Genomic DNA, 26,555 nt, shown 5'->3' on the forward strand with positions numbered 1-26,555 from the left:
TATTATGGCCGGTTTTGTGGCTTGCAATCAAAAAGAAGTGATATCTAAATCAAAACAGCCAAGCTGTATAAAAAGGAGCGTGGCCCCAAAAAGGCCAGGGGAAAAAAGATGTGAAATCTAAGATGGTGGCCAAGAAACAGCTGTGATTGTAGGTTAATGGCAAAATTTTCAATTACGACAATTCAGGTGAATTTGCATTGCCTACTCCAAGTTCACTAGTATTCGGCACCAAATTCACCTGAATTGTCGTAATTAAATTTTTTTGCCATTAACTTACCATCACAGCCATTTCTTGGCCGCCACCTTAGATTTCACATCTTTTTTCTCCCTGGCCTTTTTGGGAGCCGCACTCTTTTTTTACAGCTTGGCTGTTTTGGTTTACATTATATTTACTCAACACATTTGTCAAAAGAATATTCTAAACATGTGCTTGAAGATGATTATGTGTTGGCAAATCCCACGCCAGCGTTGGTTGGAACAGTACCATCTCTAGAATCATTACCTTCTAGCTAGTAATGCAACAAAGCCACATGTGTACTGCACAAGAAATACTGAGGTCAGACTCAGGAAAGGTGAGGATTTTTCTGGATATTAAGGTGGGAAGTCTTTGGAAACATGATGCCAGTTACTGGAAGAGTCTTTGAACCAAATTTTGACTCGTATGTGAGAGACTTCCATGTATACCAAGATGAATGGTTCCTGGGAAATACTTCTTTGTTCTCATGAGTTTAGAAACATTCACATTATTTTTGCTGTGAAGGTGACAAAAACTGGCATGACTGTAGCTGAAGCAATGATACAAACTCTTCATTTCATCTTAAGCGTGACCTCATGCACATACCGAATTATTCAGTGCTCATCAGTTTTCATAAGAATAATTTTTGTAAGGTTGTTGTAGTTATGAACATTGTGAAAATGCCACATGGAAAACCAGTCTCACTTTTCTGCTGATGGTGTTGGCTAGATATAATCAAAGTAGACCCAAACATGCTTTTAGAGAGATCCAAAAACACTTCATATGATTTGTTGTAAACTGAAGTTTTTTAATGACTAACTGATTGTGGCCATCTGACAAGTATAAATCTCATAATGGATAACTTTAGAGGCTTGATTTTTCACTTGAGCTTGACACATGTGCACATCTTTGTCATATCTTACCACAAAGTGTTGGATTGCAATTACTATGTCATGGCTTTATGTTCTATCTATTACTGTCTGTAATTTTTGCACTGCTTCTCCAACAATCACAGTACTTTTTTTGTGTAGTAATCTCTACTAGCTTGTAAAATTCCTAATCTCTCCTTATACTTGCATGTGTAGTCCCTGAGTAACAGATTAATAGAAGATTTGTTAGAAATGGATAAGTTGCACTGGAAACAACCATATGTATGTTTGAACTCTGCCAATGTGAATATGTACTTATTTTTCATGTATATTTATAGTACCCACTCCCAGTGTGACTGTCAGTGCCCCCAACACTCAGATAGTTGGTCAGTCACTAACACTGGAGTGTAGTGTGACTGCTGTTAGAGGTATCACCAGTAGAGTGGATATTATATGGAGGAGGGATGGTACAGAATTGAACAGGACAAATGACACATCATCAGCTATGATGGACAGTTCACTAATATACACAGACACTTATACCATCTCACAAGTGAACACAACTGATAGAGCATACGAGTGTATAGTAGTGATCAATGCTAGTCCAGTAGTAATGGCTACTGGTAATGTTACACTGGATGTGATGGGTGAGTGTATTATGTTCAATATTTGCTTTGTATAAACTAACTCCCTTCACAGTTCCTCCTCCTAATGTCACCATATCACCATCTGGTCCCATACAAGGAGCTATGGTGGGTAGACCCCAAATGATCCAGTGTACAGTGAGTACAGTTAGTGGAGTGGAGTCCAGTTCAGTAATGATCAGTTGGATGGGACCTGGAGGAAATGTTACAAATAATAGTAGAGTGACCATCAACCCAACCACTGTTAATGATAGTGATTTTATTAGCATCCTATACTTTATGTACCTGATGGAGGGAGATGAAGGCAGTTACACATGTAGTGTCACAATACTGGAAACTAATGAAGAACAATCAGTTATGCTGGGGATGCTTACAGGTACTGTGTACATGTACATACACATTTTAGACCAGGTGTGTGCCCCACATAGGCTGGTTGCAAAAAAAAATCGTGTCTTCACACACCCACATGAGATAAAAGGATATATGTTTAACAAAGTAATCTTCCTGAAAGTAAATGCAAGCTCTTTACAGCTTTCACATTCATTCCTCACAATTGCCTGTTTTTAATAGCTTGTTGTAATGGGCTATATGAAAGCTAGCACAGGCCTTGTAGTCTATAAAAGCAGCATGTGTGAATGAGTCAAGTAAAAATCAGGTATTAAGGTCAATTCTTTTAACTATTTGTTTTTATAGAAGTCACCTTTTTATAAACTATTCACTCACTGGATTTAGTTGGGCATTGAAATACAGTGAAATAATATATGGGAATATGTAGAGCAAACAGAACTGATGTGGCATAATGTATTTTACAGACTGGACTCCCGGAAACAGCTTCTTAACAATAGTCTGGGCATTATCCATCTCTTGTACGTAATGATGGACACACCATTATTAACCTACAACTGCTGGTACTGCTCTTCCTGACAAGTCACGAAGGTCGCACATGCACTAATTCATTAGAATATCAACGAAACGTGTAACTTGTGTACAGTAGTAGCAATAGTGCCTATTGTTGTTGCATAGATTTATTTTATTCCTTTTTTTGTTCCAGTATTTAGCACTAACATTACGTTTAGGCTTCAATGATGAGCCAGTAAGTATTCTCAGATAGATATCCACATAGTCTCACACCGCAGCCTGCCTGAAATATGGCTAAACCATGTAGGAATAGCCATGCCACCATACACAACTATATTACTCAACTATTGTCATACATTTTTGTAAATATTATGTATAATTTTGGTGCATGCACGACCTTCGTGACTTGTAAGGAAAAGCAGTACCAGCAGTATAAGCTTGATAATGGTGCCTCTAGCATTGGATTATTGTTAAGAAGCTGTTTCTAGCTCAGTGTGTGGGTCAAATCAACTGGCTATAAAGCATAACTAGCTGGTTACCTATGTCGGTGTGGCCTCTTTTATATAGTACACAGACAGTACCCAGACAGTTAGCTAGGCCACCATAAAATACTTGTCCCGATTACTACATGTTTTGATGAGTTATCAAGATACAGCAGATTTAGTTTTCCTGTGGTATGATATTTTTTTCTTCTGTTTTCAGAAGACCTGGGTAAGACAATGACAGAACTATATGTACTTTGTATGGCTTCTTGTTTATAGTTTAGGTATAAATAGAAAGGCTTTCTATTTGCTAGTAGTGAACAAGAAGGCTTTTTAATTCTGCACAGTACTAATACTTGCCATGCCAGTACTAATACTTGCCATGCAAACTATCAGTAGCCATGGGCTTGAAAAATGCCAAAGCAAAGTATGTTGACCACACAGTACAGTTGACTATTTATAAGACATCCTATATTTTAATTGTTTATTGAAGATGGCAGTTGCCAATGCGCCTAACGCCCCAAAGAAAATCTGCAAGTTCATTATATTTTGTACTATCAACAAACTGTGTGTTTGGAATTAAATATACCATTGATGTAAGACTAAGCTCACCAAAATATTGATCAGCTAAATTGAGAATGGTGATTCACCTTGTCCCACCCTACCATCCCTAAATTTTTGATACTTAATATTCAGTAAATTGATGTAATCATTACTTAGTGTAATTAACCCTCGGGGTGCTGAAGGTTACTGTAGTTGTCTTGTGTGACTCTGTGTGAATTTGTCTGTTACCACTAACTGCTGTGTAAAAACTAAGCTTCTCTTGATGGGTGTAACAAATGAAATGTGTGGATTGTTCCGTAAATGCTTTATTCAAAAGTTATGATGATAATTATTTGCTGTTTGTCTTGCTTCTTGATGAACTCTTGATGTACAAAAGTGATAGCAATAGATTTCTTTTCAACCATAGTAGTGTATTAAATCTAGCAATTGACAAACTTGGATGGGATTTTATCGGGGGTTGGTGGCTGCTCTCAGAGCAAGTTGGTGGAAGCAGTGGACCTGAAAGTAAGAGAGAACATCAGCAATGCAGTTATCTGTGTCAGCTATATGAGTAACAATTACATGTATGTTATATTGGGCTGCACAAAATAGAGCATACGGACAAAGAACATGACTTCAGGGCAGTTAGTGGTGTCTTTCTTCCAAATCTCTACTACAGCCTGATTATCGCAATGGGCCAAGACCTTCATTCTAGGCCAATGGTGGTCCCAGGTGTTCACTGCAGAAGCTATAGCAAATAGTTCTTTCCAGACTATGCCTCTGTTTACTTTGTCACCTGACCAGTATGACTGAATCCAATGTCCAGACCAATAGGCCCCCCAGCCAAGGCTGCCTGATGCATCTGTAAACAGAGACATAGACAGAGAAATGGGCCAAGTGCTTTCCAGGATATATCATGTGCCATTCCAGGTGGGGAGGAAGGCTAGCTACCAATCTAGGTCTAGGTATGCATCTGTGCATAGGCGTAGGCAGTGGTGCATGCGTGACACTTTGCAGCTAAGGTCTATGAGCTGGCGGAGAAATATTTTGCCTGCTGGGACTACCTTGCAAGCAAAGGATAGTTTTCCAATAGACAAAAAGTTGATTTTTGTGCATTTATCCTTCTTCATGAGTGATTGTATTGATAAGATGAGGTCAGCTTTTCGCTTCAGTGAGATACTGGCTGTCATATTCTCAGTGTCAATAACAATCCCCAGGAACGTGAGTCGGGTTGATGGGCCTTCAATCTTAGAAGTCTTGACAGGAGCATTAGTATTGTTACATAAGGAGAGCATTGCTGCAGGTTGTGTGAGTATTCCTTTGTACCAGGCGAGCCAGCAGTAAAGAAATCATCTAGATAATGGAGTACATGGCATACACCATGGTTATGCTGGAGAGACCAGTGGATGGTGTCAGTTAACTGATTAAATATTAAATAGAAAAGGGGGCGTCACTATTCAGTGGACTGGACTACTGGACTGGAACACTGGACTGGACTACTGGACTGACATATTTTTGGTTTTTGCACATTCTATGGTTGGATTTACAGAGTCTTGCTAGTAAGAACCCTTTGGGCACCTGCAGCCCACTTCTAAACACTGAAGCCAAACAGTGGAATATGTGAAAACTGACTCTTAATAATTTCGCTACTGTTCATTATGCCACTATACAACACTTATTCCTTACCTGGTGTGTAGTAATGCTGCAGGCAGTGCAGGGAATTCCGCCAGTGAATGTGACAGCAATAGTTAACCAGCAATCAACTAGCCAGTAGACAATATCCTTCGAGATATATCCTTAGAGCAAGCTTGAGGAGCAAGCTAGTCTCATTAGTCTTGCTCTCACTAGTCTCGCTGTTTCAGTGTAGGGGCTTATCAAATAAAGATTATAAGCGCCCATGCTGAAAAACCTCTAATTGGTAAGCCCCTGCACTGACTAGAGAGGTCTGGCCATGCTGGCGAGACTAGCTTGCTCCTCAAGAATATCTCGAAAGATTTTCTACTGGCTAGTTGATCGCTGGTTAACTATTGCTGTCATATTCAGTTCCCTGCACTGCCTGCAGCATTACTACACACCAGGTAAGGAATAAGTGTTGTATAGTGGCATAATGAACAGTAGCGAAATTATTAAGAGACAGTTTTCGCATATTCCACTGTTTGTCTTCAGTGTTTAGAAGTGGGCTGCAGGTACCCAAAGGGTTCTTACTAGCAAGACTCAATAAAACCAACCTCAGAATGTATAAAAACCAAAAATATGTCAGTCCAGTAGTCCAGTCCAGTGTTCCAGTCCAGTAGTCCAGTCCACTGAATAGTAACCCCCATACAGAATTGGTCTTGCCATCGGATACCTAGAAGGTTCCAGTCTTCTGGTCTTACTGGAACAAGGTGAAATGTTAAGGTCTATTTTTGCAATTACAGTGCCCTTACCTAGGGCAGATATGATTGCATGAACTGAGCAGTAAGAAAGTGTATAATCCTCTGGATTTATGGAGTCATTGATGCTGGATCCATATGGAACAGACAAATGGTAAATTGCGCGCCAGCCACCATCATGCTTAGGGACCAAGCCCAGTCCTGAGCAACAGAAGTTCGGAAGCGGTAGGGTCTGGAATGGACCCAGCATACGATCCATGTTACATTCTTCAGTGATGTTGGCATCGAGTATGTTAGGGTTTTGGAATGAAGAAGGAAGGTTGCTACTGGAATGTGTAAATTGTGGTCCAGTGTAGCCAATGTCACAACCATGCTCTAGGTTGTGAATTAAAGTGCACACAAATGCTTGATCAGGGTGAAGCATTAGTTCTTTTTGTAGAACGTGCAAGTTAATTGGTGTGTGGGACTTTGAGTTAAGGTGACATGCACTGATGAGATGCTGCAATTGCCATGGCAGGTACTTTGCATGCAAATGCAACAAGTTTGGAGTGTTAGGGCATACGTTAAGTGGTGGGTGTGGTGCTTCAGTGTGGAAGGCAGTGGTGCAAGAATGCTCTGAGGGGGTATGCTCCAAAGTTGTGGTGTCAGGAGTGTATGAGTGTTCTAACCCTTTAGTGCATGAGGTGTGTTCTAAAGGGTTAGTATAAGCAGTGGTTTGTGAGTTGTCTAAACCTTTACTGCACAGGTTGTGTTGTAGAAGTTTAGTGTGTGGGTGTGCTAAAGCTTCAGTGCACGAGGGGTGTTCTGAAGCTTCAGTGCCAAAGGCATGGGTGTACTCTGAGGGGAGTAAAGGTTGAATGCCTGGTTGCATGATCTGCTTGAATGTAAACAATGGTCTATAAGGGGCTTGGTCACACTCAATAATGAGCGGTCATTGTGGCCTGAGGGTGGCTGGTCTCCTGTCAGGACAGGAAATGCGAGGATGATGACTCTTGCATGTAAGGCAGATGTGTTGAAAAGTGCATGCATTTCTGGTGCACTGCCCGTTGTTAAAGTCACCGCACATTGGAGCTCCAGATGTTCTGTGATTTGGTGGTCTAGAGTGTTGCGAGCTGTCACGAAAGGGCGAGTGAGGGTAGCTGTCTGGGTATTGGTTTTTAGCCCCACAGTAAGGGCGTGGCCATCGTTGTGTAGTGTTGGGGTTGGACATGTTTTCGTACCACGATTCTTGATGGCGCTGATCCCAACGAAGGTAGGGGTTGGAAGCAGCCATTGTACGAAACTGCCTGTCATATCTGAGCCAGGCCTTCAATGGAAAGGTGTGGCTGGCGGATGTTATGCATTGGTACCCAACCAGCTCCAATGCATGTGCAGGGTTGTGGGAAAGCAGTACTATTAAATAAGTGTTCCATGCTTGCATCTACATGGAAAAAAGATGTGATGGGTGCGGGCTTATGTATGGCATGATGTGTTGTGTGTTGTGAATGTGAGGTATGTGTGGCATCAACAAATGATGTTTTATCAAGTAGCACAGCAAAGTCAACATACTCACCCTTAATTATCGGTTGTTGTGGCTGAATTGGCACAGGTACGGGGAGCTGCTGAATGGCATACTGAGGCAGTAGTTGCTGAAGAGTGGCTGGATTGGTTGCTGGACTTGCTGATATAGCAGTGGTTGTACTGGTAGAGGGTGGGGCTGTATTGGTGCTGTCTGTTTGGGGAACTGTTGGTTATTGATGGCTGTAGCAGGTTGTTGTAGTGCTGTAGTGGGTTGTTGAACTGCAGGCTGTACTGATACACTCTGCTGGGGCAGCTGCAGGTTGTGGGCAGGTTGCAGAGCAGTAATGGACTGAGTTTGCTGGTTGCCATCAATAGAAGCAGGAGATAAGGCCTGAGGCATTGACTGGCCAGTGGCCTGGCACAAGAATTGGTTGAATAACTGTGCAGGGTCTGTCAAATTGGCAGTTGTTGGCAGTGACGATGCAGTCTGCAATGATGCAATTGGTCGCGTCAACACAGCATCGGCCGCGTCAGCACAGCACAGACGAGGGCAGCAATGATGGTACTGGCAGCGATGCTGATGAATTCACCGATGGCCCTGTTACAGTTAGTTGTGGCAGCGATGATGGTGGCGGCAGAAACAGTGGTAGTTGTTGAGTGACTGATGGCAGGTGAGAGGTTAGAGTGCTGGATTACTCTGTTGTTGCAAGACAGGTGTTGCGTGGATGGCGTCTTGCAACCATTGGGCCATCACAGCCTTGGTGCCAGTCATGAAGTGTCTGGAGGCCAGGTGTAGGCGTAATACTTCTGTTGTCAATCGCATTAGCTGGGTGACGCTGACTTGCATCACATCCAGAGTAGCTGGAGGATTAGTTCAGTGAGATTTTTTCAGCATGATAGCTTGATTTCTCCCTGATGGTGAAGGATACGATACATAATTTCACCAGCGCAACATGTGGTATGTGTATGCGTACTGTACTAATAATTGATGAGTGGTGCATGTGACCCATTGTCATCCCCACTACCCCTATGTCTTATAATATTCTGTTAACTTTTATTTAGTAAATAACACTAAAAAATGTCTGAACTATGATGGTCAATCTGCCTTTAGAGAGTGAGAATGATCCCTTATAAGCAGTCTAGATATGTATGAAATGTTCATATCTCTTCAGATTATCAGATTCAGATAAAAATGGCACAACAATAATATATGTATGAGCCTCCAATCCATTGCCAAATTTTACTTGACTACATAAAGCTTGGCTTTTTGTCAAGTGTGCTAAACAATTATTATATTGGATCACTTAGACCTTTGAGAATACCTTTGAGAATGCCTGCAGATTATTTGGAAAACTATCCAACTTGATTCCATTGTAAAATGAATCCCATATATAAATGGTAACGAAGAGCTAGGTGTGCTTTACCATATAGTAAAAAGTTTGGCGAAAACCCACTATTGTGAACTTGACAAAAAAAACTTTGGCAAATGGGCTTCACCTGAATTTTTTTAGCTGCCACGTACTGTACCACTTGAATGCAACATTTCTACATGCGAATGCAAGTGATTAAACAACTCGCCATTGACATAACAGCTGTTTCTATCGTGAGCCTTTACCCTCTCATTGAGGGATGATGACTCACGATGGAAACGGCTGCCACACCCATTAATTAGTGAGTCTTTTAATCGCTTGCACAGAGCGATGTTGTGTTCGAGTGGTAGCTACCATCCAAGTGTAAGCATTGTTCACTGGTTCTTGTAATGTCAAGAGCAATGTTTGGATTTTCATGAACTCTTGTGGGACAGTGAACCTCATGACAATCAAAGGGAACACCTGGAAATACCCACGATACCTGTCAAAAAATGATACCTGTCACGCTACTTTGATACCCATCCATTCAACATGGCTAATCTGTTTGTGTGATTGCTAAAAATAATTGGCAGATAAAACTTTGGCGATTGTAATGCTATTCGCCAAATTCGTTAAAGTTTTTTACCACCCAAGTTTTTTACTATATGGTATTTAGATTCATACTGTAAACACACTTTGATGTCACTCTGGCTTCATAGGTCATACGACACATCAATGTTCCTACTCAAAATAATTATGGTGCATGTACCATGTTACATGTAGTTTCCTAAGATTTACATGTCCATGGTAGCTCCTATGTGCAGTTACAGTATGTTAGATAGTCATATACACAATACCACTAACTCAACTTATTCCTCATTGTATATAAAGTTTTCATTATGTATTTATTATCTATCCAGCAATTCTAAGGTTTCATTATTGGATTCTATGTGCAACACGACTGTACCACACATGATGTGCTCATGTCACCGTACATGTAGCATGTATGTCAGTATACAGAAGTTGTGTATGCATGTCACATACATGAAATCCTTACTATAACATGCATGTCACTGGATCATGTAGATTACATGCACCTCACATACATGTAACTCTCATGTATCACTAAACATTCATGTAGGTGCATGGTCACATGCATGTCACATGTGCAACACTTTGAGTAGGGGTGTGTATCTTGTTATGTTACATTTTAGTACCTGCTCCTATTGTGACTCTCACTGCCCCTGATAATCAGACAGTTGGTGATCCATTAACACTAACATGTAATGTAATTGCTGTGAGAGGTATCACCAGTAGTGTGGATATTGTGTGGAGAAGGGATGGTACAGAAGTGATGAGGACAAATGATACATCATCAACTATGATGGACACTTCACTAGTGTACACAGACACTTACAGCATCTCGCAATTGAACACAACTGATGAGGGTATTGAGTATGAATGTCAAGTAGTGATCAACTCTACACCTCAAGTAATGGCTATTGACACTGTTTCACTGGATGTGACAGGTAAATATACATTCATGCATGTATGTACGTACGTACCTACATATACGACACACACACACACGACACACACATACATACACACATGCATACATATAATTATAATACACACATGCATACATAATACACACATACACACATGCACACATGCCTGATGCATATACTCGACAGCCTGAGGACTGAAGGCATACATATCAGGCAAAAGCCCAAATGCCCTGTATTACAACTAATATATAACACTTCCCATCCGTATCAGTCTGCACGGGGCAATCAATCACCCAAACCAATACAAGTGCAATCACTGAAGATATGGAGAATTTCAGTTATGCAAGTTTAATGTTGTAATCAGTCCTATTAAATCGTTTATGGAATTTATTATTAAAGGCCTAGATAGGTAAACTTGCTTGTAGAGTGGATACTTCATACAGAGTGGTAACTTTGTGATGGGGGTGTGGTCTGTATTCAGAACAATTGGTAAATAAACTATAGCACTAGTTCTCACACTTAACCAGCCTACTTTATTCCACGGACTGGGCTGGACTCGACTCGACGTTCGACTTGCAGATTGAGCTGGAAACCAGCTTTCTAGAAGTAAACTATCTTTTGCAGTGCTGGAGATTTGCCTATCTTTGAGCTACACATGCGACTGCTGATAATCTCCAAGTTAGGTACAAACATTGTACCAATTTGTTTGAATACAGCAGATGAGAATCACGTGAACAGTCACGTTATAATCGAGGCAGCCTACAGGGCCCTGCTACAGGGCTTTCCCGGTGCTTTAGGAAAAGTAGTCCACTCAAGCATGGGTAGTCTATATATAACATAGAGTTTGAACACCGTCACAGATCTAGGCATGCAGTGAATGCCTTAGTTACTATACCATAATATGGAAGGACTACTGGGACTAGGGACGAATCCAAGAGAGAATGGCCCATACTTGTTGATGAACAAACTGGTACAATGTTCGTACCTAACTTGAACTTAATGAGCTACTTGATATGACCCGCGTTTGCCCTCCGTGAAAGATAGTCCTGTTGTGCTAGCTATGGTGAGTGTATACCTATACAGTTCAGCAGTTGGGCTATAGTCTTCTAATTAATTAGTGCATGAGTTATTTTTGCCATGTTTCATCAACAAGAGAACTGAGATTATCAGCAGTCGTACGTGTAGCTCAAAGATAGGGGTCTCTCCAGCATTGCAAGAGCTAGTTTACTTCTAGAAAATCGGTTTCCAGCTCAATTTGCAAGTCCAGTCCAGTCTGTGAGTCCAGTCCGCAGAATAAAGTAGGCCCACTTAACCCAACATTTTTCAACTCGTATGATAGTGAGAATAACAAAATGCTGTCCTCTGAGTGACTTTCATGGCAAAATCCAAATCGTACATACTAATCACGTGAGATCCCCACAATCGATTTTAGTCTTAACGTCTATGTAGAATCGCTGCCCAGATGTAGCCTGGGCAGCTCTTTTGATCTGAGGTGTGAAGGTGTTACACACACGCGCACACACATACTACGTATGTACCTATGTAGATGGTATTTTTGCCACCTAACCAACCAGACAGACCAGACCAGCTATGCTCTCACCTTTCTAGTATGTTAGTGCAATAGACATGCTTTATCTATTAACTAGCCTACAACAAGAGAACAATTTAAAATGTAAAACCTGCTTCTACAAATTCCACACATTTTGCCACACGTGCGACACACCAGTGAAATCATATGCATCTACTCTGTATATTTATTCTTGCATTTGTACACTCTACAACCTAAGTGTCTTTGCTACCTACTGCAACTTACTAAACTGTTTTAGATCACACATTAGTAGTTTTGAGGTTGATGAATTCAAAAGTCCGTTTAACTTGGTAGTATTACATAAAGTTTTCATTGTCCTACAAACTAAGCCAGAATCAGTCTTTTAACGATAGTCTAACCATTATCTAGCTCTTGTGATGTTGGAGACACCAATACCAAGCTACAACTACAGATATTGCTCTTACTTATATGTCACTAAGGTTATGCATGTGCTAATCTTATTAGAATATTCACAAAACACATATGTACTCGCAAGTGGTAGAGGCTATTGTTATAATATAGGTTTAATTTCTTCATTGCTTCTGTACTTAGCAGGCTTCAGTGAGAAAGTATTCTTAGCTGCATCTTAGATGCAGCCACTTAGTTCCCTGCCGCCCATTCACTATTGAATGGAGTAGTTAATACCTAACCTTTGTATTTGCAGGCGTACATTCATTATTAATTATAGTTAAACTGTGTAGAAATAGCCAAGTACCATCCTACAGAGCTATAGCTCAACTATTGGTTTTGTAAATATTCTAGTAAATTGGTGCACCCACTACCTTCGTGACTTATATTAGTTGTAGCTCAATAATGATCACAAGGGCTACTAGATTATTGTAGAGACTTCTAGCTCAGTTGGTAATTTGCTTAGTATTTACAATATCAAGCTTTGAGATGGTGTTTAGAGGTTTATGCACTGTAATTGTAGCATTTGATATTGTTTCCAAGTGGCTAATCGGCACTTCAAGGCAAGTTTCTTTCAGTCTATTATGCATAGGATCTTTTTATCATGTTTTATTAACAAGTTCATCAGGTAATGGTGTTAATACAGCCAGCATGTGTTCAACTGTGTACAAATGCATGATTACAAATTAAGTACTTAGGTCTAGAAAATGGCTTTTTTTTTTGTGTGTGTATCTTTAATATGCACACTTTTTATTCTGTAGTCCCTCAACCAGAGATAAACATTACACAATCATTGGTAGGACCTGTTAGTGGACAAGAACATACTCTAATTTGTACAGTCACAGTAGTTAGTGGAGTGTCATCTGATCTTGTGATGATCAGTTGGACTGGAGGTAGTTCATTATCTTCTTCACTACGAGTCACCATATCTGATCAGACTATTGTTGGGGTAATGTACACAAGGACAGTGACATTCTCACCACTACTCAATGGTGATGGTGGACAATACAATTGTTCTGCATCGGTAACTGGTTTTGATGAGACTAATAATTCAGATGATGTGATGGTTGTGGTGAATAGTAAGTGTACATAAAAACTGAGACTTTTTTTGTATCTCACTATACTTGTGTACTGTCAGTACTTGTACATCAAGTGCTGTGAGGTTATAGTGTATTGCGCACAAAAGTTAACACTCCGTTCACACTATCCTAGGTTAGCCAGAGTGTTTTCAACTTGGGTTATTGAACTCGGGTTGGCACTTGTTCACACTACTGCATCTGACGTGAGCTCGATAGTGCAAGTGCTGAATAATAATTAGCTAAGACAAGCACACAAGCTTTTGATTATTTAGGCGTTTAATAAAAAAGGACTGTAATTGTAGCAAAGAAGTATAGAACCAGCTAAAAATAAGTCGTATTATGTTACAGACGCCATGTTTAAGCTAGTGGGTGCTCCATTTGCCAGGAATAGTAACGCGTCGTTCAATGCGTAACTGTCACAAAGTCTACCAGAACTACTGTACATCGTAGCCATTTTGAAGGAACAGTTTTAGAGCATAGAATATACTTGCTGTGTGGCCAACAGAAGCAAATTATATTGTTAATTTGAGTTGGCCAGTTTGGAATGCGTTCACACTGTACCCTATCCCGTTCCAACCAGTGCCAGCCCACCTCTTCTAGTCATGCTGTGCTGGACCCGGTTCGGCACGGCTTAATTGATTCACACTGCAATTTGTATTGAGCCATGCCATGCTTTACCCGGGTTAGAATTGTAGTGTGAACGGGGTGTTAGTCTTCTCAGATTCTCAATAAATGGTCATACAGTGGACCGTCAGTTCTTAAATGGTCTCAGGCAATGGTAAAAGTGTTCAGGTAAGTGAATTGTTCGGATAACTGAAGCCCATACATTTATATACAGAGTTTTGTTGAAATACTCTAATAGAACATACACCTGTATACAAAATACTCTAATAGAACAGTCATTTCCAGCTTAAGATAAATGAGGGTCGGATAACTGAGGATCTGCTGTAATTATAGTGACTACCAATCAATTTTACAAGAGGACATAATTACAAACTTTCTAAACCCAATCCAAGTGTCTTGTAAGATCAATTTTTTTACCAATCATAATAAATCAACGGAATTCTCTAACTTGTCATGATTAACGCCCAATTAATTTGAGCAAATTTTGGGCAGAAATTGTATATGGACATAACAAGAGGACATTAGCCTATTAACTTAATTAGTAAATTAAACACATTGGAACCTCAGTTATCCGAACCCCTTGGGACCAGGGGTGGTCCATAAGTCTGAAAAGTCCATATCTCTGAAACTGTGTATAAATAACCTTAAAATAGCATAAAGAATTTTTTTTTCAACTACCCTAATAGAACATGCAATACTCTAATAGAGTAGTCATTCCTGTAGTTCAGTTAGCCGAGAATCCGAATAAGTGGGGTCCAGTTAACTGAGGTTCCACTACTGTAATGTTACATGTATTGTTGTAAAGGTATTAAGTAAATGACCTAAGGTTTCTCACTTGTAAACTAAGGAAATATGTGTGCCTATTTAGCAAAAGTACTATTCATGAGAATGTTAAAAGTAAATGCAAGATGAGATGTGAGAAAGTTCCCGTCTATGTTCTATAAACTACAACCAGCTGGTCATGTATGTATGTTCATTTTAGATCCTGGTTTAATGGCTACTCTCAACCCAGTAATGATCACTGGGGATATAGGAAGTGATCCTATTAACTTAACGTGCACAGCTTCAGTGATAGTCAGTGATATCATTTCAGCTGTTTATGACTTCACATGGTGGAGGAATGGAGAAGTGATAGATCTGTCTGATGATAGGATTATGGTATGTGCCATACTGTACTATTATATGCTATGACATATCATTACTACAGATAACCAATGATACTATGTCATCAATATTTTACATTAGTGGTAATGATACAGATGCTATGCAGGACAATGGCATGTATACTTGTCAAGTAACTCTCACTATAGCTGGAGATGATGTGTTTATGAATGATTCTAATCCTTCATTAGTCGTATTAATGGGTAAAGTGATATAATATAGCATTTTATTGCTTTGTATGTGATAAACTAAAGAATTATGCAACACAAGTACAAAATATATGCAATCATCAGAACCCACAAGAATGCTTAAATGCAAGCAAAGTGGAAATAGGATATATATACAAAAAGCTGAAAGTTTATAATCATTGTATCTGTATTGTAGTTGTCATGCTATGCCAGTGTGCTAATGGCGGCATATCCGTAAAACATTATAGTTCTATTAGAGTGGTTGACTGCTCTATTAAAATATCTTGATCTTTTGTTATCAACAAAAGTGAAGGTGCCTTTTCCTCTTATTTCCACCGCCTATGGTGCATACACCTTCCATGTGTATGATACTGTTCATTCATACATGCATTGATGCTTGTTTTAAAGTATTTATACATTTGCACTTGTGAAAGATGCAAGGTGTTTGCTTTACTTAGTTCAGGCTCCTACTTTCTTTTTGTGATGTCCAATGCAGTCACATTCTAATGTCATTAGCAGCTTCATCATATCATTCCCACCATAACAATAATAATCAATAATCATGATGCACTCCTCGCTGTTTAGTGTTCACTGTGCAAGTTGGTTAAGCACACTTGTGTTGCACCAAGTGCCAGTAACTTTGCTGTTGGGATTGTGTGACATTCGTAAAGTAATCAGAAGTCAAGAACGATAGGCATGACATTGGTACCCTAAGTGTTGATTACATATGTATATAACCTGCTATCCCATCACTCATTTGTATATGTTCAACTTAATAGTATTATTATGTGGAAATGTGCTTCATAACTGTTTGTGTATACTATAGCAATGGTACCACCCTTCCCTCCAATGTTAAATGAAGTCATCACAACACCATACTCAGTCAACATCTCATGGGTGATACCCACTATTGTGTTTGATCAAGAGAACTATACAGTACAGTATGGTACTGACATGATGATGCTACAGAGTACTAGTGAACTGGTTCAAGGAAGCAATGATACTAATGTCATAAATGGCATGTTCTCTGTCGACATTACTGGATTAATACCATTCACTACATACTATTATGTTATAACAGCTACTAATACAAATGATAGTACTAACACGTTGGTAATGAACTTTACCACTGATCAGACAGGTATGTGCACTGATTATCTCAAGCTACACAATGTCAATGAAGCTATTTATTTCTGTATACAGCTCCTGGTATAGCTCCTATGGGGTTCATGTCTACTGCCACAACATCAAGTAGTATCACATTCCAGTGGACTCGTTTGACTGATCGTCAAGCTAATGGAATAGTCACACAATACATCATAACCTGTAATCAATCAGATATGTATAGGGTGAGTGATCAATGCATATAACCTGCTTTCCCATCACTCATTTGTACATTGTCATTGTAATGAAACCTCAACCTGGGAACTACCTGGTATTTGGAAAATTGATGAACAGTGTGTATTTACTGCAAAGCAGTGATTGTTTCAGGCTTTTTTGACCATCACAACCAAGAGTTTGTAATATTAACTATAATAATTATTATGAACTCTTATCACAGCTGACTGATAAACAACAATGCAGGTCTTGTAGGCTACCTCAAATTGCATTTCTCTTTGAGTCAAAAGAAGCATGTCCCTTTCATAAACAAAGAGCAGACTCAAGGCTTTGTGTGTAGAGAATTAGTTTGTGGGTTGTTAGTATTACACTACAGGCCTTAGTAACTAAAATGTGGTATTGCAAAATAATTAATGAATTACGAAATACAGTTAGTTTCACGTAACATTTTATCATTGCATATCAACAGAATTGCTTACTAATGATGAACAAAATAGTCTTTATTTAAAACCTATAGCTTCTACTACTGTGAAGATAAGCTGATTAGAAATAGCCTTGTAATAAAGACAATATTCTATTTACACAACAACAAAACTAACCTTGTAGAAATCGCCTTGTATCTTCCTCTCTGGTGAACCAATTTAATGATTTAACTTTCATAGTGTTCCTTAATTAGAGCTGAATATTTTGGTCACGTGATGCGGCACTTTATATAGAGATGGATGAGCGATTTTAAAAGAACTGCGTTACAAAGAAGAAAGATCATCACCAGTACATTCTACACACTTATAAGTTAGATAGTGGTGTTTGTTATTGTTAGGCAATTTTTCCACTATAATTTTTAATAGATTTTACTTCTTCCTGGAGTTTTGCTAACACTACAAACTTGTCAAATAATAAAATGCATAATTTTCATAAAACTTGCGGGTTTTCAGGGTAGGCACTGATAACTTTGTGTGGTCCTGGCACCTGTTTTTCTTTTGTTTTTGTTTTTTTGGAAGTAGCAAACATCAACAACTGTACTGGATGATAAAATTAAGGCCACAGCCAAGAAATATTTTTAGGGATAAAATTTAATAGCAATTATGACTTTTATCAATTAAACAAGGATGAAACTGATTATTACAGAAATAAAAGAATTTCCTATGTTCCAGAGAAGTTATACTTCATATGCTTCATGTGTAGTGTTCATTTAATAGAATGCCACCTCTGGTTCTGCTACAATGGGAACAGTTACTGGTCTTAGTGCATTCACTGATTACTCTTGTACAATATTTGCTATCACTGTGGCCAATGGTCCGATGAGTGATCCTCCTGTTGTAGTAACTACAGCTGAAGCACGTAAGGGAGTTAGTTAATGTACAGTAACTTATATGATTATTCTATAGCTCCTAGTCCAATAGTGATCAATTCAGTCACTAATATTAATACTAGTACAGTACGTGTAACGTGGACCAGACCTGATCTACTCAATGGAATGCTAAGCAGTTACACTATTGTCTATACTGCTGAGGGTGTTTCCCAATCATCTGTAACTGTTGACTACAATGGAGAATCAGTAAGTCTGTACATCTCATATAAGCATTGTTGTATTATTTCTTATACTACAGACACAATCATATGATATCACTGGACTGGATCCTTATCAGTTAGTAACTGTATCAAATATCTTTGCTACTAATGGAGGAGGAACAAGTGGTCCTAGTAATATGATGTCTGGTAGATCAAGTGAAGCAGGTATAAGATTTTTATAAGTTATTGGGGATCATGGGTTTGAATATCACCTGAAGTGCAAATTTGTGAACTCAAGTTTGGGCTTCAGCTGATTGTTTTATTGAATTCATTATACTTGGTTTTTTCTAACTTCCTTTGTAACATAATTCATTGTTAGTAGACACCAGACATATGATGAAAATTACACCCCTATACTAATTGCTAATAAACAAGGCAATTGTTTCATATAACACAATACATAAAGGCTAAAACTGTCCTAGAGTTAATGACAGACAATATCTTATGTGATAGAAAGCCATTGAAGTGTAAATTGATACCTTTATGTATTATAAGCAAAAGAAGGACTAAAAAGGTAAGTCCATATTTATTGCACATGCTGCGGTACACCAAAAGGTATCTAAGAGTAAAAAAAAATCAAGCCCATAGCACTAGTATAGCCAATATTGAATTGTGGGAAAGTATGATCTCCAGTAAACTTTGTTATCAATTTAAAGTATACAAGTAGAAGGAAAAATTAGGAATTTTAAGCTGGATTAGAGATCGAAGAACAAAAAAGCAGGGAAACAAGGGAACAGCTGAAAGTTGTGAAACAAGGGAGGTTGTCTATACCTGCAGATATACTAGTGGACATGTAATCCTAATTCGGTCATGGTTATAGACTGAAGAGTAGGGATTAGATGTACACTAGTATATCTGCTGGTATAGGCAACCTCCCTTGTTTCACAACTTTCAGCTGTTCCCTTGTTTCCATGCTTTTTTGTTCTTTGATCCCTAATCCAGCTTAAAATTCCTAATTTTTCTTTCTACTTGTTTGTTTACTTTTTAATAACACAATTATGACTACCTAATCCACATGTACCACATTTAAAGGAAAGATGGCACCAGGCATTCCATAAAATAATAATTTTGCATCTAAACACGCACCCCAATAATCAATTACACACTGAAAAGTGAGGTGGCCATTACACTTCGTTTGCAGCTATGCTCCGCTCATTACACAGCATTACAAACGAGGAACAGTACAAGAATCTTCTCTGCAATAAATCCAGTCGCTCCGGAAAATGTGGGTAAAAAGCATGACGCAGCCAGAGGGAAGCCGTATCACACTGTCGCAAATTGACACCTTGCATTGTCAGCAAAAAGAACTGGAACACAAAGGAAGACAAAGGTAAATCCATAATACGTGCATTGTACGTACTACTAGAGATGCATCAATATATCACGTATCGTATCGTTAAAAGACAATATCGCTGTATTGATACAAAGTCAAACCATATCAATATATTGCTGCATATCGTGATATATTGACATATCGTGGCTTGTTAACATGGCTGACAATCAAATTATTGTACATTGTGAATAGTATGTAATGCTTCTCAAAGAAAAACAACTGATTTATTTCCCTTAAAAAACAATATAGACCATTGTTTAGACTCCACTTTGTATTGTGCAATATATTGCTGTATCGTGATACACCAGAAGCAATATATTGATACGTCTACACACTGTATCGTTGTAACTCTATGCACTGTGGTTGGCGAAAAGGTATGTCCCGGGATGAAGCAACGTTGATCAGTGAAAAAATCAAGCCCGTTGCCTTATCCATTGTCAAGTTATGCTTGGCTGAAGGCATCAGTTAGTTAGTTAGTCAGAATAAAATTCTGTTAAACAAAAAATATTTAAAATTCCATAGAAATTTGTTGGAAGGGTTTGGGGTCACTCTGAAGGCATTTTTAGGCTTGGCTATACCTAACCAATACTGCCAAGCTGTTATGAAGGAAATTTGAGGCTGGTTTTAGTGTGATATTTTTGGGCAAGAAAACCCACAACTGCATGATCCCTAATATACATACTGTATGATACAGTACTGTTCAAGATACCGTCGCGGTATTTTTTAAACATATTTCCACACATTTCTCTTACTCAAACTGTTGGAATACTTGTTGTTAAGCAGTGTGTATCACCAGTAAAACGTGTCATCTCAGCAGTGAGAAACAGGTAAATTTTCGAGGTGAGCTTCCCATGCAACCTTCATCATATACTCTTCCTGGCTGACCATATTCTAAAATAGTTAGACACCAAACACCAGCATCTTCGAGGCATAAATGCTTGGTAGGAGGTGTTAGAATAACCTCAGCTATGCTATGCCTCAGTTTTTTACATGTTGCATCATTCTAACACCACCTACACCTTGAAGATGCTGGTATTTAATGTCCAAAAATGATGCAATAGTCACTGTAACAAGCTAACTTTTTTTATGCCAAGCACAAAAAAAATTCATTAAAATTGAAAATATTTACCAAACAAAGTTTTTGTAATAAAAATATGCTGAGCTTAATTTTTGTAAATATAGCTAAGACACAGACAGGCTTCTAACCACCTGGTGATTGATAACAATGCCAGAAATACAACTTTCTTCCTGTGTGAGAAGATTTCATGTATACAAGGGTAGCAGTTCGAGGTGAAATACTCCTTTTCCCAAGTCACCTTTGCCAGAGGGAGATAGGATATACACACAATACATTTGACACAATCCATTTGCTGTAAAAGTGACAAAGAGTGAAAATATTGTTAGGAATTTGCTGGAAAAGTTGAGCTCAACATGTTCATCTGAGGTGAAGGGGAATGCTCACATGTACGATTACAAATCCAAACAAATGGTATTAGAGGCATCTGGAACAAGGGGGTCTTGAAATTCCTTGTTTTGTAATTTTTCAAGGTGAACAGGAGCAAATCAAAACAAGCTCATTTTCATTAATTCGCAGTGGTAATTTGCGGCAAAATTCTGAGTATTCGTAGGAAAAAGAATTTGTAACTTCCCACTAGAGGTGTGCAATCTATCGAAAAATTATCAATGTTATCGTATTGAATCAATATTGCAAATGCAGATTTCAATATTTATCGATTAAGGGTGCTTGCTGGTTTTTGAAGCCATTCAAGCACAAACTTACTCAACCACATGCAGCTATTGCATCATAATTGCATTATTACGCATACTTGAAGTATCCGTGTTAAGTAGCCGAGTTTTGCTCCAAAGTGCATGAGCAAGAACAGTATATAGCGCTGAAAAATCACCAAGGAAGTGTTAGTAAACAATCATCTGATAATCCAAGAGGTACAATAGCGTGAATTAGCCTAAAAGTAGGTGTTAGTTTAGCTGACACGTGTAAATGTACATGTTGCTTGTGCCAATACCCATTCATGCCTCCGTTTTCTTGAGTGGTAGTGTATGCTGCTAGCTTGTATTTGTAATTGTAAGCCTGCTTTACATAGGGGATAATGTTACCAGCTGGAATCAAAAGGTTTTATAAGCTGCTGACTGTTAGTGTGCTAGTATAACCTATCGAAGAGCAACTAGGGGAGTCCAGGAATAGCAGGAAGCTGTTTGAGTATGTGAAGAAGAGGAATACAAACTTGTTTGTATTTATAACAGTGTTTGTTATTGTGAAAAATTGGTATTCGTGGTTGATAGGAATTTGTGTGGTTATTATATCATTAATGCTTGGCACGTGTTATCTTTACACATCTGTACTAAAAATAAAACTAGTTTTCGAGTGATATCCGTGAAGGCTTCAAATTTTGTATGGAGATTCACTGATGAATTCTCTAGAGGTCTATGTTTTGTACGTAGCCTTATGGCTTTGTGAGTTATGGTGATGAAAACACAATGTTTTGGATGGTGGAACACACTTTTAGTGTTAACTTGTGTTCTATAAAAGCTACATATAAATACTAAACATTGAGTTGTGAGTTATAAGCTGAAGTATATTCAATGTAATTTCCAGTGCTTTATTGTGTAGAAAATGAAGGACTAGTTTTGATTTAGACACTCCATAAAGAATGTCATGTACAGTAGAACCTCAGTTATCCAAACCCCTTGGGACCAGGGGTGGTCCATAAGTCTGAAAAGTCCATACCTCTGAAACTGTATATAAATAACATTAAAATAGCATGAATAACATTTTTTTTTAAATTTCAGTATTACCAACTATCCTAATAGAACAGTCACTACTCTAATAGAGCAGTCATTTCCATAGTTCGGTTAACCGAGAATCCAGATAAGTGGGGTCCAGATAACTGAGGTTCCACTGTAACTATAAAATAGTACAGGCAAACAAAGAATTCTGTTTGGACTGATGTTGTATGGCTTCAAATAGCTGTGAGCACCCTTAATTAAATAAAATTGATATATCAATAATTTTTGATGAGGTTACAGTATTTTGGTCTGTGATTGCACAATCACACTAGAAATGAAGGTAAGTTTCTCCATGCGTTCCAACTCCTGTTTGACTTTTGGTATTGGAACATTTCTTGCAGTGTAGAGAGCATAAGGCTTAGCATCTGGATCTAGTAATCTCCTTTGAAAGTACCCAAGCCTTGCAATAATTTAGGAAACCTCTGCTGAACATTTCTTGTTTGTATGTTATCAACCCTAATCAGTAGTTGTAAGGCTATGATTGCAGGTAGTCCCAATATATTGTTTTTCACATCTTTTCTCACATAGATTGGCTGTTGGCAGGACCTTCCATTGTAAATGAGTTGTACGGTTGCTTGGCCCAATACTTGATTGTTTGGTCCACACAGAACTTTAGCTATCTGCAATAGTTGAATGCTTGTGAGGGTTTTGAATGTCTTCATTGACACTGCAGTAGCTTCGGATCCAGTATCCAGTTTAAATACTATTTCTTGGCTATTTACTCAGATAGGAGCAGTCCATGAAGTACCTTTTGTCTCTCTTATAGTGTCTAGAAAGCCATTGTCCTCTGGTGGCTCTTCAGAAAGGGTAGCAACTGCTTTGCTGTGACAAACTGAACTGTAATGACCTTTTTTCTTGAATTTATGACACACCACTTCCCTGGCTGGGCAGGACTGTTTTGGATGAGGCCCTTTTCCACAATAGGAGCACTTTTGACCACGGTTGACAGGCTGAGAAAGGTGCAAGCCTTGACTATTTGCAGGTTGCTTGAGTGGCTTCCGTGACATAAAAGCTTGGGTGGGAGTTCCCCCATCTGGTTTGCTCAGGATTGCCTGTTGTCCTCGTACAGTTTCCTTTGCTGAACCAGTCATTTTTCCTTTTCAAGGGTAAGTTCTGAGTCCATCTGCAGCTTTGCTGAGAGTGAGGAGTCACGAATACCCATGACGATTCGGTCTCGAATCAACTGTTCTTTGAGGCCAAAAAATTCACAGTCTGCTGCTAGGCTTTACAAAGAGGTAATGAACTGTTCTGCAGTTTCTGTTTCTCCTTGAGAAGATCTTTCAAAGACCACATTCTTCCAGACTTTGAAGAACTTCTGGATGACGTCTGCAAATTTCTTCTGGTTTTCAGGGGTAATGTTCGTTGAAGTTAGCACGTCGTCGGCTTCTTCCCCAAGGCAGTAAAGCAGAATGCTCACTTGCCGTTCATCATTTTCTTTATGAAGACCTGAAGCTACTCGGTACTGTTCGAAGGATCTCTTCCACTTCGGCCACTCATCTGGTGAGTTAAACATGAATGAGGCAGGAATCTGCAGTATAGCTGCCATTTGACCATGTCCCTCAGCTTCTGACACCATGTAGTCACAGAATATATAGTTAACAGTCTTTATTAGCGATATACCAACTGCAATGAATGCAGGGTACAACACAACTCAATTTATACTACAACATGAATGCTTATAGATACTAGGGCTGGGACAAATATTGAAATTTACCTTAGAATATTCGCAAATAAAATGTTTGAACATTCGAAGCTTTGGTGTCAGCTTTCAAGTTACAGGTTTTCTTGTATTTATGCATATCCTTCTTAAGTTTTACCTTTCTAAACCTATTTAATAAGTTTGTAAGCATTTGGAAAGCAGTACTGAATGATGCGATTGATCAATTGCAAATGGGCGTGTCCGCTATGCTGCAACATGCATAGGTAAACACCAACTAATGGCTAAAAGTACACTTTCCATGCATTATCTGTCACTTTATAAGGTGTTTTAAGGCTGCAACTATGGTAGCAAGCTAAACTGCGATGGTTTAAAAGTGGACGTGGCACACAAAAATTGATTGCAAAAAGACGAACATTGATCACAAGAGGAATAAGCAACTGCAATAAGGATAACGACATTTATTTATACTTCTTTCGTAGACTATGAGTGCATTACGAAGCTTCGAAGGATACTTTTATAATTCGAACCCACGAAGCACTCGAAGCTTCGTCCCAGCCCTGATAGATACACACGTTTACAAAAGTGTTAGTAAGTATATTACAAAAACAACTTCGTACAAGATTACCATAAAATAATGTGTACATTACAACCCAATTATGCATACACAGTAAACAGTGTGTGTTGCAGGCTTCTATATAATTAGTGTGTGCATTATGTCACATGAGTTAACTGTTTAAGGCTCGACTCAGTATAGAATATTGGTTTTTTCCATCCCCAATGCATGTGTATGTGTATACATGTATCGTAATGAATATGCAGTCCAGTTTGTGATAATACTGTATTTATTTGTTTGTATGCAGCACCTGGAATAGTAGTACACACTACCAGTTTTGCATCAAGTACTACAGTGAATGTCATGTGGGATCCACCTGTTACACCAAATGGGGTTATCACAAGTTACGTAGTGATGCATTCTGTGTATGAAAGAAATCAGTTTGTGATGAGTGGTATGTTGATGGGAAATGATACGAGTTATGTCATTGGAGATCTTGGTAAGGATAATATACTTTAGTGTGTTAGTACTGTGCTAATTGTTTGGTCCACTACAGAGGCTGGTACACCTTATCAAGCAAGAGTTGTGGCTTTCACCAGTGCTGGTAGAGGAGCTGAAAATGATTTAGAGGAATTTTTTAGTCAAGAACTTGAAGCAAATGAGGCACCAGATATTTTGGATGTTAAACGCTTGTCTTCTACTTCTGTAAATCTTACTTGGACTCCATTGGACCTTTTTATGGCTCGAGGTTTCCCAGTTTATGTGGTCTCTCTTACACCATCATCTTCTAGTGGTCGCAAGAAGAGGCAACAACCCCTTACACAAGTGACCAATAACAGTTTTGCTGTGTTTAATAATTTAGTGAGTGGCAGTACATATACTGCAGAAGTTGGGGTGAGAACAGGAGACAGATCAGGAATGCAAACTAATGTGGTGACTTCTGACCCCGTTCCAGGTAAATTGTTACTTTATGTATGATATGGTGTAGCTAGAATCTTTCCTATTCAGGAAGGAGCTGATTGTTACTATAAAATGTTTTCAATATGTATGTACGTAGTTGTTTGTTTTTGGTGGTATTAGTTGACATGTATGCACTTGGCTTGCATTGTGGCTTTTTATAAATTACAAAAATGTTTTACTACACTTGAGTGCATGAATTTTGAACATATAGACTTAAATGTATCTCTTAAGCTGCTGTCTTCATCAATTGTGCATACCATATTTCTTGGTTAAATGCTGCACCTCCAATAGTAGCCACGCTCAAGTGGTGGAACAATCGATTTTGAAAATAAGGCTTCAACATTGTTTTAGCATCAAGTGGTGGTCAAGTTCGAATAGTCGCTGCATCGATTTTTAATACTAAGGTAATAATGCTGCAGCGTTTAACCAAGTCAGTACAGTATATGGTAACACTTTAACAATTTCTCTAAATTTAATTGGACCATTAATATATACCTCCCTTTTTTAATTCAGTGATGCTGTCACTATCCAATGTATAATTGCTGTGTTTGTATCACCTCAGAGTGTGGTCCCTATAAGATGTGAGCATGGCACTTGGAGATTTAAAGACCACGTTTTCAGCCAATCAAATTACAGTATCAAACTTGTTGTCTGTCTAATTAGGCCTCCTCTCTGTAATTCGTACCACTATACTTGTTCTATAGTAAGCATTGTTAGTCACTTTCTATCTCTATTCATGTATATGATCAACTATTGCATGTACTACCTGTTCTATGTTGTTGTTTTGCTATAGTTCCAGCCCCACCTGGTAGTAGTGGTAGTGACGATGATAATGGTGGTGCAATAGCTGGTGGAGTTATTGGTGGATTAATAGCAGCTGCTATAATAATTGTGTGTGTCATCATAGTAGTGTACTACTTGAG

The 26,555-nt window shown here is 38.7% G+C and overlaps 1 protein-coding gene across 1 annotated transcript in view; it reads left to right on the top strand.

Annotated features, from left to right (window-relative positions):
* LOC136255725 (receptor-type tyrosine-protein phosphatase S-like) overlaps nt 1–26,555 on the top strand; it is a 58,210-nt gene that overhangs the window by 23,929 nt on the left and 7,726 nt on the right. Inside the window, exons 11-24 of the mRNA XM_066048560.1 lie at nt 1,443–1,751; nt 1,804–2,124; nt 10,067–10,381; nt 13,121–13,438; nt 15,045–15,220; nt 15,270–15,426; nt 16,238–16,552; nt 16,615–16,760; nt 17,949–18,090; nt 18,138–18,307; nt 18,360–18,486; nt 24,980–25,171; nt 25,229–25,627; nt 26,426–26,555. Of these exons, the coding sequence (XP_065904632.1) occupies nt 1,443–1,751; nt 1,804–2,124; nt 10,067–10,381; nt 13,121–13,438; nt 15,045–15,220; nt 15,270–15,426; nt 16,238–16,552; nt 16,615–16,760; nt 17,949–18,090; nt 18,138–18,307; nt 18,360–18,486; nt 24,980–25,171; nt 25,229–25,627; nt 26,426–26,555 (3,217 nt within the window). The remainder of the gene's footprint in view (nt 1–1,442; nt 1,752–1,803; nt 2,125–10,066; nt 10,382–13,120; nt 13,439–15,044; nt 15,221–15,269; nt 15,427–16,237; nt 16,553–16,614; nt 16,761–17,948; nt 18,091–18,137; nt 18,308–18,359; nt 18,487–24,979; nt 25,172–25,228; nt 25,628–26,425) is intronic.

Source organism: Dysidea avara, chromosome 5 (genome assembly GCF_963678975.1).
Source record: "Dysidea avara chromosome 5, odDysAvar1.4, whole genome shotgun sequence".
NCBI classification, from domain to species: Eukaryota; Metazoa; Porifera; class Demospongiae; order Dictyoceratida; family Dysideidae; genus Dysidea; species Dysidea avara.